General features: G+C 31.9%; 3 protein-coding genes across 3 annotated transcripts; 2 read left to right on the forward strand and 1 right to left on the reverse strand.

Moving 5' to 3' along the window:
• Positions 1 to 185: 185 nt before the first annotated feature.
• OCT59_014560 (uncharacterized protein) lies at positions 186 to 6,665 on the reverse strand (the record flags this gene model as incomplete). Its single annotated transcript, XM_025312310.2, has 18 exons — positions 186 to 595; positions 670 to 888; positions 960 to 1,091; positions 1,168 to 1,514; positions 1,583 to 1,684; positions 1,762 to 2,368; positions 2,449 to 2,871; positions 2,937 to 3,073; positions 3,136 to 3,229; positions 3,308 to 3,435; positions 3,515 to 3,947; positions 4,032 to 4,751; positions 4,832 to 4,903; positions 4,965 to 5,676; positions 5,751 to 5,889; positions 5,965 to 6,139; positions 6,210 to 6,369; positions 6,481 to 6,665. 18 exons carry the CDS (start codon positions 6,663 to 6,665, stop codon positions 374 to 376), a joined length of 5,007 nt encoding a protein of 1,668 aa, XP_025190178.1. The 3' UTR covers positions 186 to 373.
• A 110-nt stretch (positions 6,666 to 6,775) lies between these two features.
• Positions 6,776 to 10,567, forward strand: OCT59_014561 (uncharacterized protein). Its single transcript, XM_066150105.1, has 3 exons — positions 6,776 to 8,018; positions 8,091 to 10,028; positions 10,105 to 10,567. The coding sequence occupies exons 1-2, from the start codon at positions 6,974 to 6,976 to the stop codon at positions 9,722 to 9,724; spliced, it is 2,679 nt and encodes an 892-aa protein (XP_066002308.1). The 5' UTR covers positions 6,776 to 6,973; the 3' UTR covers positions 9,725 to 10,028; positions 10,105 to 10,567.
• Positions 10,568 to 11,362: 795 nt separating this feature from the next.
• On the forward strand, positions 11,363 to 13,632 carry OCT59_014562 (uncharacterized protein; the record flags this gene model as incomplete). Its single annotated transcript, XM_025312308.2, has 9 exons — positions 11,363 to 11,596; positions 11,658 to 11,750; positions 11,817 to 11,942; positions 12,020 to 12,524; positions 12,594 to 12,726; positions 12,805 to 12,952; positions 13,041 to 13,212; positions 13,277 to 13,472; positions 13,548 to 13,632. The coding sequence occupies 9 exons, from the start codon at positions 11,363 to 11,365 to the stop codon at positions 13,630 to 13,632; spliced, it is 1,692 nt and encodes a 563-aa protein (XP_025190176.1).
• Positions 13,633 to 13,644: the final 12 nt, after the last annotated feature.

A 13,644-nucleotide genomic window follows, 5' to 3' on the forward strand; every position in this document is an offset into this window, starting at 1 on the left:
CTATCTAGAGGGCTATTTAACGGGCCTTTCATTCCATTCATTTTTGTCCCACTGCATGCACGTTGTCGATCCTATTCATGATGTATTGTAAAATACATATGTTCACGTGACGCCGTGACGGGTCAAGATTCGTATATTTATATATATTTTTAAGTTTTTTAATATATTATATTAATTTTATTTTTGATAGTAATTTTTTAATTTTTTATAACTTAAGTAGGATTAGAAAAATTTATACAGTATTATATTTAATATGAATATTAAAATCAATTATTTTAAGTTTAATTTAAATAATATTATAACTATAAAAATTGAAATCAAATCATTTTAAGTATAATCTATTATCATTTAAGAATTAGCTTTTTAAGATATTTTAAGACTTGAATGGAATTCTGACTTCAAAAGATCCAGTTCCACCTTGAACAACTTTGCCTAATACTAATCTTGCTGATGGTGATTCCAATAAATCAGTATCACCATGAAGGGTAGCTTGTGTTAAAAAAGAACATGTACTTTCAAAACTCATCTTTAATAAAGGAGATGTACTTGTATCTAAGCCAATCCTATTAAATGGTTTGAATTTTCCTTCAAATGTCTATTTTATTAATTAAAATAAATATTAATAATTTTAGATAGATCAATTTAATCAAATAAAAATTATTTTATTACCATATAGTCAGCAACCAAAGTCACATGTTTGGGATGTACATTGATGCCATATGCTGCAAATACAGCTGAAATCTCTTTTACAATGGCTGCTCTTGCTGCTTCAACACCATAAGTATTGAGGATAGCTACTATATCATTAGAATAAATATTGTTTAAATCTATTATATCATCATATTTCCAAATGCTATAGAAATTAACACCTTCCGTAGCAATAGTTTTCTATCAATTTAAATATTAGATTAGCCCAAATCCCAGTCAAAACTCTAGATAAAAATATACATAAAACTCACTGAAGTATCATTGCCAGTCTCATTTGCAATAGGATAACATTTTGAAATACCGCTAATTTCGCGTATAACAGACTTTTTACTTGCAGCTTCAGCCATACCTAGTATTATCAATTTTTTAGTACTAGGTGGAAACTAGATTATGATGAAAACAATAAAATAAATTTATGTTTTTGTTAGAATATTAAATAATAGATACATTTTAAATTACCTCCAATTCAATTTCACACCAGCCATCATTCTCATTATCGAACCGATAATCAGTAACATAATTTGAATTTATTATAATTCTGTCACGTCTATCTCTTAACCCATCTGCAGCTTTATTACTTCTCTGTGAGCGATTTAACGTACTTATGTCATCATCATTTATATCATCTAATTTAGGCTGCTGTTGTTCATTATTTTCATCATCTTCAAAATCTTCATCAGTAGATGCTTTTTGTGTTTGTCGGATAACCTCCAAATCATCCTCATCCGGTGCATCATACGTAGCATGTTGTCGAGTTCTCAAGCGTACCTTGTCATTCGTTGCATCGTCATCATTATCATCCGAATCTGGAAAATACATATGTTGGACATTTTGCGAAATAAAATGATGGTAAAAAATTAATTTGAATATATACCATTTCCACCTGTATTTCGAATTGGCGCACTTTCATCAAATGTTTCACTTCTTAGTTCTTTTGATTTTTTGAGCGGCTTTCCAATATCAAACTCATAAACTTCTAATGATTCGAAAAAAACATTAACAATATTTAATGATTCAAAAAATCCAAAAAAATAATAAAATTTTTTTACTAACCAGCTGTATCATTCTTACCAATAGCAGATTTGACTTCTTTCTTTATGAATGATTCTAAATGTCTAATAAAGTTTAATTCTATAGCATCTTCAATGTTCCTTGGCACAATATTAAATTCTTCTTCGTATTCATGTTTTGGGTAGAATTTCATATGAATTGTGTACATTTTTTTACGTATTGTTGTTGAATCAGCATCTCTCCGTGCAATTTGTTCATATACTGTCATTTGTTCTATAACTTCGGCAAGATTTAATTTGCTAATTTCCTGGCAGAATTTCTCAGCTTCTTCATTGGAAACATGATTTCGCAAAGGTAATGTCATCACGGGCGTTTTGATATCAGCTGAAGCCGTCATTATAATTTCACGAAGACGAGGTATACCAAGAGTAACGTTTTTTGCACCGAAACCAGCAAAATGAAAAGTATTTAAAGTCATCTGAGTTGAAGGTTCTCCAATACCTTGAGCGGCTAACAATCCAACTGCTTCGCCAGGTTCAACCAGGCTGTGTAAATATTTAAGGTGCATGAGCTTTACAAATGCCGGCCTGGTTAACGAGTTTTCTTTGTTAGATTTGTCAAGAAGTTTATCAGGATTCTCTTTCGAATACTTAATATAAAAATAATTATTAATCCACTTTGGAATTTAATGTTATAAATAGAAAAATAACCTTGAAACAATATGAATACCTTTTCTAATGCGTTATGAAAAGTCTCAGAGACAGAACCCAAATATCTGCTCGGGGAATATATAGATAATGCCGGATCATATGTCATAGGCTTCTTTGTAGCTTTTTTTGCATGAATAGAAGCTTCCGACATGTTAAATAATGAAGGTGCTTTGGCAACATCATACTTTTGTATAAGTGCTTTATAATTTTCAGCATTAAATTGAAATTTGTTAAGATGCTTCTGCTTGACAATATCAAGTGAGTCTTCTCCGTAATGAAATTGAATCACGGAGCCGTCTATATCTCTAACCGTATGATCATAGTGTACACGTAATCCTTCTAAATGTTTAATTAGACACCTTTGAAGATATCCTGAACGACTAGTCTTTACAGCTGTATCTATAAGCCCTTCACGACCAGCCATACAATGGTAAAAATATTCCTTAAATAAAAATTTGTTAATCGATTATTAAACGGAATATGTTATAATTTGTCTTTATGTAATACCTGAGGCTTAATCCCGGTCAAGAAACGATCTCCAATAAACCCTCCCGCGCGTGCGGAAGGATCATAAGGCTGAAATGATGGAAGTGTTTTGCCACTTACCATCACTGGTACACGACGACCTTCTAATTCTTGTTGACCTGCAAGTCATAAATTTCAGTGGTTATCTCTTTTTCTAAACATGTACTAAAAATATTCTTACCCAAACAACAAGAAATTTGTGACACGTTTACGCTGGTTCCCTTTGCGCCGGATATCGTCATCATTTGCATGTTATTATACGGAAAAACTTTTAACTATTTAAGGAAAGTTTTATTATAGAAAGTTCTTAATAATCAGCGCAAAAATACAATAACGAATTAAGGAGAAATTACCAATCCTTTCGGAATACATGTGTTAACAATCGATGTCCTCAACATATTCACTTTGGATTTCATGACAGCGTCTAATCCCCGATGCTTTTCAGTATCTCGCAATACTTCTTCCATCATATCTTTAAAATCTATAAAATTTTGCATTGTAATGAATAAAATTATTAATATAGGAAAATAAACTATTAAATTTAACGGAAACTTTTGAACCTTTGTCAACATTTGGTAATTCAGCAACATGATTCATTCCAACATATTCGAATGCAGTCCGTTTTCCAATGTTTCTATTATTCTCCATTAATAGTCTCCTTTCTTCATCTCCTTCAGGAGTTAGATGCAAATCATCCAAACGGCAAGAAAATCCACATCTTTGTACATAAGCCGTAAACATTCTTCCTAATATACTTAGGAATTGTCCCGCGATATCCGCAGAGTATAATTCATAACAAGAATGAACCAAACCAAATGCAGTAGCACCAAATTGGGATTTATCAAGTACGCCTGTTAAATGTTCACCGTCCATGAATATGACTGTGTCTTCTTCAGATGCACTCCATCCCCAATATCCAGCTGAAATTTTGTTTTTCGATTTCAAATTAAGAGGTACGCGACCTCTTGTCAAATTCATTAATATTGTTGTTATCTATAGAAGAAATTGTTAATCAGTTGAAATAAGTTGTTTTAACTCGAAAATTTTATATCACGAATTCCATATTACAATTCATACAACTTGTTTGCCAGTCCATAATGGCTTTGGTTTATATATAGCTGGTGGTATGGTCAAAACTCTTCTTGCATCGCAGGGATCCGGCCTTAATGCCGCATATACAATCTGCTGGTAATCACCCTTAATGAAGAAAGTGTCTTTGCAAGTCATCCATAGACCTGTAACCACATGATCTTGGATCAAACCTCTCAAAGGATTACCAGCTGTAGGCCCAATATATTGTTGATTCGTATTTCCAATAATCATAGCCTCAGCTCGAGCAATTTCATTCTGAGGAAAATGCATATTCATTTCGTCACCATCAAAATCTGCATTATAAGCATTGCAGTTTGCGTAATGCATTCTGATCGTCATTTCTCCCCTCAAAATACGAGCTTTATGAGCCATGATTGAAGGTTTGTGAAGAGTAGGTTGCCGATTTAAAAGCAACATATCACCATTACGAAGATGACGAAAAACTTTTTTATTCACATTTGATTTAATATTGTATTGTGTAAAAGGTGATTTAAAAGCATTTTCTCTAACCAACTGTTCACTTAGAGCAATACGGGATTCCAATGGTAAACTAGCTAAATTTACTATAGTGCCATCTTCATGTTGTACGTGTGTAGCACCTGGCCATATATCAGGTCCATTGATAACAGCATTAGTCATATCTTTAAGGTTATATTCGGTCACAGGCTCCGGATAAGTGAGTTTTTTGGCAAATCTTAAAGGAACCTAAAAAATATTAGCATCAAGTTATTTTCATCAAATTTTATGGATAGATGATCCAAATTATTACAAATATTGATACATGCCCCTATTTCATCTGTGTCCACATAAGGATCTGGAGAGATAACAGAGCGTGCTGCGTAATTAACACGTTTACCCTGTATATAATTAATGATTTTTAATGATTTTTAATGATTTGCTGCGATTTAATTTACTTACCATTAAATGTTTACGGAATAGCCCCTCCTTTTTTTCCAATATTTGCTTGATACCCGCAGCTGCTTGTTTTCCATATGCAGTTGGTATATTTCCTTTGGTATTATCCATCAAACCATTTACGGCATCCTGCAAATCTATCCAAGTTTTCATTAAGCTATTTATGATCTCCTGATGGTCTTCCGCAGTTTGACTTTCAGGAGTTTTACTCTTATTCATCTTTGCAGCGTAGTTGAGAAATTCCTGCCGTGCATTCAAAATCCTTGTTAAATGCTCATTTTGTGGATTCTCCATTGTCTTATCATTAACAACATTAGCAGGTCGAAACCGTGTTGGAGGAACCGCAATAACGTCTATAAAAAATATATTCGAACCGATAACCTTCTGGGATTTATGACGAGAACTTATAACATCTGATATGATCCCCTGTGCGGAATATAACAATGTGCATAATTCCGACTCATTCGCAAAAAGCTTATGAAAATGATCACGCAAAGCTTCAGGGGTAATAAATTCATTGCCGCTTTTTGAAATCGGTACATTATTATTAATTTCGCTATTTGCACGTTGTGCGTCTTGTTGCTCTCTTTCTGACATTTTTTCTTCTGTTTGTGAATCTAAAGGTTTTCTCTTTGATCTTATATTTTGGTATTTTATAGATAATTGCTTTCGAAATATTTTGGAATATCCTTCTTTTTTAAATGATGCAGCAAGTCTATATTAAAAAAGACGTAAATATCGAACCAATAAATGTAATGTTGAGGTATATGAACACTAATTTTAACTTACGAGTCGCAATGTCCACATTGCTTAATCTTAGAACAAGCGGATAAAAATTCTGTCATTATCTTTTTCCTTTCTGCAATTATAGCCGTAAGCTTATATTTTTTTTTGTCTCCTTTCTTTAAGCTCATATTCACGAATTGATCTTTTTTTCAAAAAATAATAAATAAATAAATAAAAAGAATCCTCATTTATTTAATAATCTTACAGGAATACATACCAAGAGCATTGATATTTTCTTTGATTGATTCCGAACCAGACATATCTGATTCATTATCATTACCGCAATCACCATCATTAGATAAAAAATCATTGATACCAATTCCATCTACCCTTTGTGATTCCAAAAGTAACCCATGTTTTAACAATTTTAATTTGGCAATGTATCGGACCGTCTAGTAAAATATCAATTGGGAAAATATGTTATTTCGGGAAAAGAAAGATAATAATAATATTTCTATTTACCTGAGACAAATTAAGTTTAAAATGGTGACATTCAAGACATATAGAACGCAGCAATGCAAGACTATGAGCAAAAAATAAAGGATTATATACGGGAACAGGTAACTCTATATGTCCAAAATGACCAGGGCAGCGGTAAAAATCAAGATTACACGTCCCGCAACTAACATCCAATATAAAAAGAAAAGATAATAATGGGACAATAATTTATAATTACTGATAAATTCGTAAAGTAACGGGAATTTCAATAATATGTAAAATATTTGATCCATACAAAGTGCTATGAGTGAATGGTCCTAAAGCAGGATCATATAACCCGCCTTCGTTAGGAATACCAACTGCGTCAAATATAACGGGATTAAATATTTCTTTGACAGACAATTTTTTTATTTCTTCTGACGTATAACAGGAGAACGACGCCGTCTTGACTTCATTACCGAGTGGATGTGAGATATTCATTTTGTGTAAAACAAGTTAATCATTAGATTATAAAGAGGATGAATTTTCTTATTTCTTTAATCGATAGATTATCAGAATAAAAAATGACAATCGGTATCACAGATCACATTGTCTGTATGTTGTTAATCAAATTACACAATTAACCAATTTTGGTAAAGTAGAGTTCCTTTAATTGAAGGTTTCTTTGAAAAGGGTTTCAGTTTCCAGACGTTTTTAATAAAACTGTGGATTGTTGAGAAATCTTTGTTAAAGTACATTAATAATATTAGTTACAAGAAAAAAAAAAGTTTTTTATTATAGATCTTACTATGGACACAAGTTTAAACATAAATAATAGGGGACAGCAGTTTGAACTACAATTTCCACCAATTGATCCAAGTACTTATGAGAGTCAAAATGGCTACTCCGACGCTGGCCCTACTCGAATTCGTAGATCGCGGCTGCACACAACTACTCCTTATTCAAGGAACAACAACAGCAACAATTTTTCCGCACAGGCTGACGATACATCAAAGGACTGGCTGCGTGCACTAATAAATAAGATATTACCGAGTTTTATGAGTAAGATTCTTGGATTGACTGGTTCTCGAAGGGATGATCGAAGAGTTGAAACAGCACTTGGTCAGATAAACGATAATGAAATGGATATAGACCAGCAACATCAAGACGGTATCCAAGGAAGATTAGTGCAAAGCAATAGAATATTCATGGAATCAGTTCAATCAACAATTAATGCAAATGGCTTATCCTCGAGAAGTCGTCGTAGATCGGAAATGACACAGAACAATGCTATTAAGCGTAAAAGATCCGAGACTTCTATAGAAGTCGTGGAAGAAAATCTTCGACGACAAGCGCAAATCGAAGATCAAAATCATAAGCCAGATTTGAAAGAACTTTATTATAAAAATATTGATCCAAATTGGTATAAACCTTTCAAGAACAATCCAGATAATTATCCCAAATTTTCTTCTTCTTCGAGGGTGACATCAGATACGTATGGTCCTGATCAAAATTTAAATCTTTCAAAAGAATCGCCCCCTCTTAAAAAATTTAAACCATCTGTCATTCCTACTTCACATTGGTTTGATTATTATCCACAAAAAGATGAGGATATGATTGATAAAAGAAGAACCGAGAATATTGTAGAAAAGAGAAAGGCCGAAGAAAAAACTATTGAAAAAGAAAAGGCATTGCATAAAAGTAAAAAGGGTAAAAAAAAGGCAGCCGATATAAAATTTGAAAATGGAAAAGAGAAATCAGGGACATCAACTTCCCCAATCCGTATTAGTCCATTAAAGGATCAAAATTATTTTGCTATCAACACTCAAACACCAGTTTTAGGTAAGAAAGAAGGTAATTATCGAATCCAATACTTTCGTTTTTTGTGTTAAAATCCATTTCTAATTTAATAATATTTTATTATAGCATCTTCAGTTGATAATAGGTCACAGATACCATCAACTATTGTTAGTCCTTCAAAAATATCTATTCCAACGGATGAGAAATTAAAGAGCATAATAACAACCCCAGATACAACTGCACAGAATACAAAATCTCCATCCTCTATGGAATCTGTTGTGTATACTCACGAAAATAAAGAGTCAAGTTTAGAACAAGCACCTGTGAATGGCACTTTTGCGAATCTTGCGGAAAATAAAAATCAATCAACAAGTATTGGCAATAATGGTAGTTTGTTCTCTTTCCAGAAGAATCAGCCTTTAGTATCCGATCTTAGTAATGACGTATTAGGTGATAATTCAACTTCAACTTCATTGATTATTGGTGAAAAAAATGATGGACAAACGCCCGCGCCTTTATCTATTGAACCTAATAAAGTTATTGAACCTAGTAAAGTTATTGAGCCTAATAAAGTTATTGAGCCTATTGATAAGAAACCTCCACAAGAAAAAATTGAATCAACCTCTTTAGCTACCGAACAGGATAACATTGATGACAACAGTTTACCTAAAGATAATCAGTCTCTATTGTCACCTTTCACCACTCTAACTTCCAATAATAGTGCTACACTTAATAATACGTTTTCTCCATCATCACTTTTCGGCAACTTGAAGGATCAATCACCTGTATCTATTACAATGGACACTCACCTCTCAAATGACTATACAGATGATGAAAAGGGAAAAAGGGAAAGTTCTAAGACACTTATTTCTCAACCACAAGATAATAATAATACAAATTCTGAGGCTCAATTAAAAAAGAGTGATCAGGAAGCTACAACGACAAAGTTTTCATTTTTACCTGTAACAGCGAGTAAACCTGATTCGCCATTTTCTTCAGTCTTTACTTCAACGAATGTTCCCACATCTGCATCAACTTCTGGTCCATCTTTTTCTTTTGGTTCATCCGCTTTTAATGGAATTTTTTCAAATGATAGTAATAATAATATTGAAAAGTCAGATAAGATGGACAGGTCTTCTAAATCACGCAGACTTTATAGCTCGTCCATGAATAATCGTAACAAAAGAAATAAGCGCGCTTCTGGAGCTTCTGTAACTAATTCAGTTTCCCCATTTGGTTCAGGAATTGAGAGCGCATCATCTCAGCCGCCGTGGACTAACGGAGGAATTCAAACACATCAAACACCAACGCCATCATCATCTATGTTTAATAATAGTACACCGGTATCAACACCTTCGTTTAGTAGTAGTGTGTTTCCAAATCCTACTCCTCCATCCACTACAGCTTTTGGTTTTGGAACAAGTGCAATCACACCTGCATCTGCTGAGTTCACGAGTTCTGCAACAACTATGGTAAATTTCTTTGCTTCCCAAAATTCTACCGCACCTGCTGGGTTTGGAATGAGCTCAGTAACTACTACTAACTTCAACAATCCGACAATGCAAAATGGTCAGCCGAATAACAGCTTTCTCCAACCGGGTCAACAAGGATTTAATTTTAATTTCAATAGTAATAATAGTAATGAACTTAATAATCCAGCAAATGGTAGCGCTTTTAGCTTTTCAGATGGAAAATCAGTTCATCTACCTTCTCAACCTAGGAGAAGAATCAAAATGCCTCGTAGTAGAAAGCAACAATAATGATTTAAATTATTTTGGTTTAAGTGATGATAAATCAATAAAACACTAACGAATGGCTTGATTAAAATAATGTAATTGTCAGCCATGAGATGATAATAATAGATTAATAGCAAACAAAAAAAAAATTTCTCAAGTATGTGGATATACAATATATACACATATTTAACTAATGTTACAACTTGGACATTATACTTTATTCTGGGATAGTTTAATCTCCGAGTAAATTGGAAATACCGATTTTACCAAAAAAGTTTATGGCATCAACAATTGTGTATGAAAAGTCTTTATAAGTACCTATTTTCAAGTAGGTTATTCAATCAAATAAAGTCTTTTTGTACGTATTATTAGCAATTCATGATTATTACTAATTATACTTTAAGTTTTAACTGTTATCAGACTTTTAAATCTCAAAAAAGACTCCATTTTTGCAACAATCACACGGGGATTATAAAACTAATTAGTTAATTAATTTATTTATAAATATATGTATATATGTATATATATCATATATTTATATAAATTTTAGCTAATAAGCGTAATAAGGAAATCAACTAATAAACATTTAAAAAAAGCAATAGAATTTTTAAAAACTATTAATTCTCTATATTTAATTAGATATATCAAGTTACAGTTAAAAATATAATGAAAGGATTAAAGGTAATTAAAAGAATTAACATAGTTTACTTCTTTATCTTTTAGTAATTTTATTAAATATTTTACCAAAAAAAAATTTTTTTTCAATATTAGTATTTTTAATATTCTAAACTTTTTATTTTCAAGTCGAATTTTTTTCATATTTTTTAATAAATAGCAAAGTACTATATGAAAATACTTTTAGAGAGTAAACAAAAAATAAAGTTATCACCGCTGGTACTAGAATTTGGGTAGAATTTTGGACAGAATTAAAAATGTCATGAAACTCCGCCCATAAATATTTACTAATGCTGGTGCGGTGAAAATCACCTGCGGTGAGATTTAGCAATGCCCAAAAAAAAATGTCCTTAACGTACGCACCGTGCGTAAGTACATCCTACCAGAGTTTAGGAGTTATGCACTTGCACGTGATAACGCTAAACTTAACTCCGGCCAGTGCGTACGTTAATATCGTACACATGATGACATGATGCGTAAGTCATCAAGTATATGCATTTAATAACTTAGCTAGACTAATCTAATACTTTGGATTTTAAATATATTTAGTATTCATTTTATTCTTCCATTCTTCCAAAAATAAGCAATTCTCAAAAAATAAATAATGGCCAGGATATACTGTAATCTCTTATTTTCGAAGTTATAAAATGAACCGGAGTTTAAAGAATCTGCGCATTGCTCATATATAAAAAATATAGAAAATATGCGTACGGCAGCAAGGACAGCAAATTCCGCAAAATTATGACGCACATGCTGATCATTTGCTGATTATTTCCAACTGTAATATACTGCGCCTTCTCGCTGACTAGGTATAACTTTCAAGATTGTTTATTTTCGACTATAAAACTAGATCGTTAATTTTTTGATCACTAGTCAAAAAAAAAAATCCTCTTCTTAAAAGTATATACTTAATTTTATAGTGTATACTCCGGTGAAGTTATTTAAAGATTGATCGCATGAACAGTAAACCTTTTTTTTATTCTTACCATGTTTTCTCAACATAGAAGAAACTTTCAAAGCCGAGATTCTGTCTTTTCAGAAGGTTCTGAAGAACCAAGCGCGTCATTATTCTATTCTGTACCAACATTACCAACAGAAGCGGAAATTCATGAGTCTATAGCACTCCAACCTTCTCGCTATGAAGTTGAAGAAGAACAAGAGAACGAGCCTGATACAGCGTTTTTATCCGAACACTCCCCTATGGGTTATTCCAATAAGCAGGTAAAGATAACATGTCAATTGAAGTATTTGAATCTTTATTAACACGATGTTTCAATTGCAGACTGCGGCAGAGATTTATTTGGACGTTCCTCCTACTCCCACGGTTAAAGTTTCTGATAATACACTTTCAGAAGGACTTCTTCCTACAGTAACAGTAAGTTTTTTTTGGTTTTATCCTGTTTTTATTGCTATTTAACTTATTACTTAAGGTTTTTTTTAGATACCGTTAATTCAACTATCAGGTGCTACACATCGAAAATATAAAGACACAGCATTTGCGGTTCTTTTTTGTATGGGGTTAATAATAATGGCAATTGTTGGCATAGTTCTATTATTTATAACTAATGTAAGTACTTTCCTATTGTTTTATAAGTTTATAATTGTAAATTTGATCATTTCTCCTAACAAATTTGAAATAAATAGTCACACGAATTAAAGGATTATTCACGCAAATCCGTATTTTTTGTCATTAAAAACAGCATTGGACCACTTTTATTTGCTATCATTTTCTCTCTAAGTATGGGTGCCATTTGGATATTATTATTACGTTCATTTGTCAAGATCATGATTTGGGGAACTTTGACAGCCGTTCCATTCATTTGTATCGCAATTTTTATTTGGATTAGGGTAGAAGCATTTTCAGGAGCTCTTCGAGAATCAGGGAAACCTGATCCACAAGACGATGCACTTGCAATGTTATCATTTATTCCATTGATTATATCCATAGTATATTCAATAATCCTTTTTTCACGTCGAAAAAAAATCGAAAAAACAATCTCACTTATCCAGTTAGCATGTGATATATTTAAAGATAATCCGCAAATGCTTTGGGTTTCACTCAAGATTCTGACGGTTTATGTATCATTTACTTTAATATGGTTATATTTATTTAGTCATATATTTTTAGTTGTATATAAGATGCAAACAGGTTGTTACTTTATAAGTTAATTGCAGAGTTTTTTCTTCTTATATTATTAACTATATTTTTCGCATATAGAATACAAATTAGAGCCAAATACATATCTACTTGTACCATACTTCATTTTTATGTATTTATGGACTTCTGCTGTCTTGTGTAATATCCAAAGAGTAACTATTTCCGGAATTGTATCAAATTGGTATTTCTATAGGTTTGTAAATATTTCATCCCATTTATCTTATATTCAATATAACGATATTCTAATTAACTCGTATTTGTTTCATCTTAGGCATGAACTAGATCGAAATGCTTCTAAGAAAGTAGCAGATTTGGCTCTTTCGAGGGCAATTACGGTCTCATTTGGAACAGTGTGTCTTGATGGACTTATTCTTTTGTTCATTCAACTTGTTCAATATATTACTGGGTTTTTGAAAAAGGTAAGTATTAAACTTAAATATAACGTAAACTATATCATTTCTGGAAAGTATTTATTAACCATTTATGTTTTAATGTTTTAAAATACAGATATTCTTTCTTAATTGTTTATTAAGTTTCCTGACATGCATTGATGGCATAATAGATAAATTGAACAATTATATTTTAATTTACGTAGGCATTTCTGGCAATAATTTCTGTACTTCAGCATATACAACAACTAAATTATTTCGTAGGAATCTTGTCTTTGGACATGTTAACGGTAAACATTAAGAAACTTTTTTTCCTTTGTCAATAAATAATTTCATTATTAAATGATAATCTAGACTTTTTTTTTTCAGATTCCATAGACAAGTCGATTCTATATATTGGATCTGTAATTATTGCCCTCTTGTGCGGATTTGCTACTTTTATATATGCTACACATCTGCTTGAATCATCATATGGATATGTTGTTGGAATTATTGCTGCGATCATTCCTTATTATATTTCGCAGTTTTATACTTACATCATGATGAACACGTGAGTTAGTTAGATTTATTTTGAATATATATCTTATTTATTATTAACAATTTTAATATCCATCATATTTTACAGGGTTGATGCAACATTTATATGTTACACGATCGATCTTGATTCAAATACAAATCATTGTAATAAAGCACATGAAGCATTTCATTAATAGTAAATAGAT

Source organism: Rhizophagus irregularis, chromosome 22 (genome assembly GCF_026210795.1).
Source record: "Rhizophagus irregularis chromosome 22, complete sequence".
NCBI lineage: Eukaryota > Fungi > Glomeromycota > Glomeromycetes > Glomerales > Glomeraceae > Rhizophagus > Rhizophagus irregularis.

Coding starts and splice junctions, on each gene's coding strand:
- OCT59_014561 (XM_066150105.1), top strand. CDS start 6,974: ATGGACACAAGTTTAAACATAAATAATAGGGGACAGCAGTTTGAACTA. Junction 8,019..8,090: donor AGTTTTAGGTAAGAAAGAAG/GTAATTATCGAA, acceptor ATTTTATTATAG/CATCTTCAGTTGATAATAGG.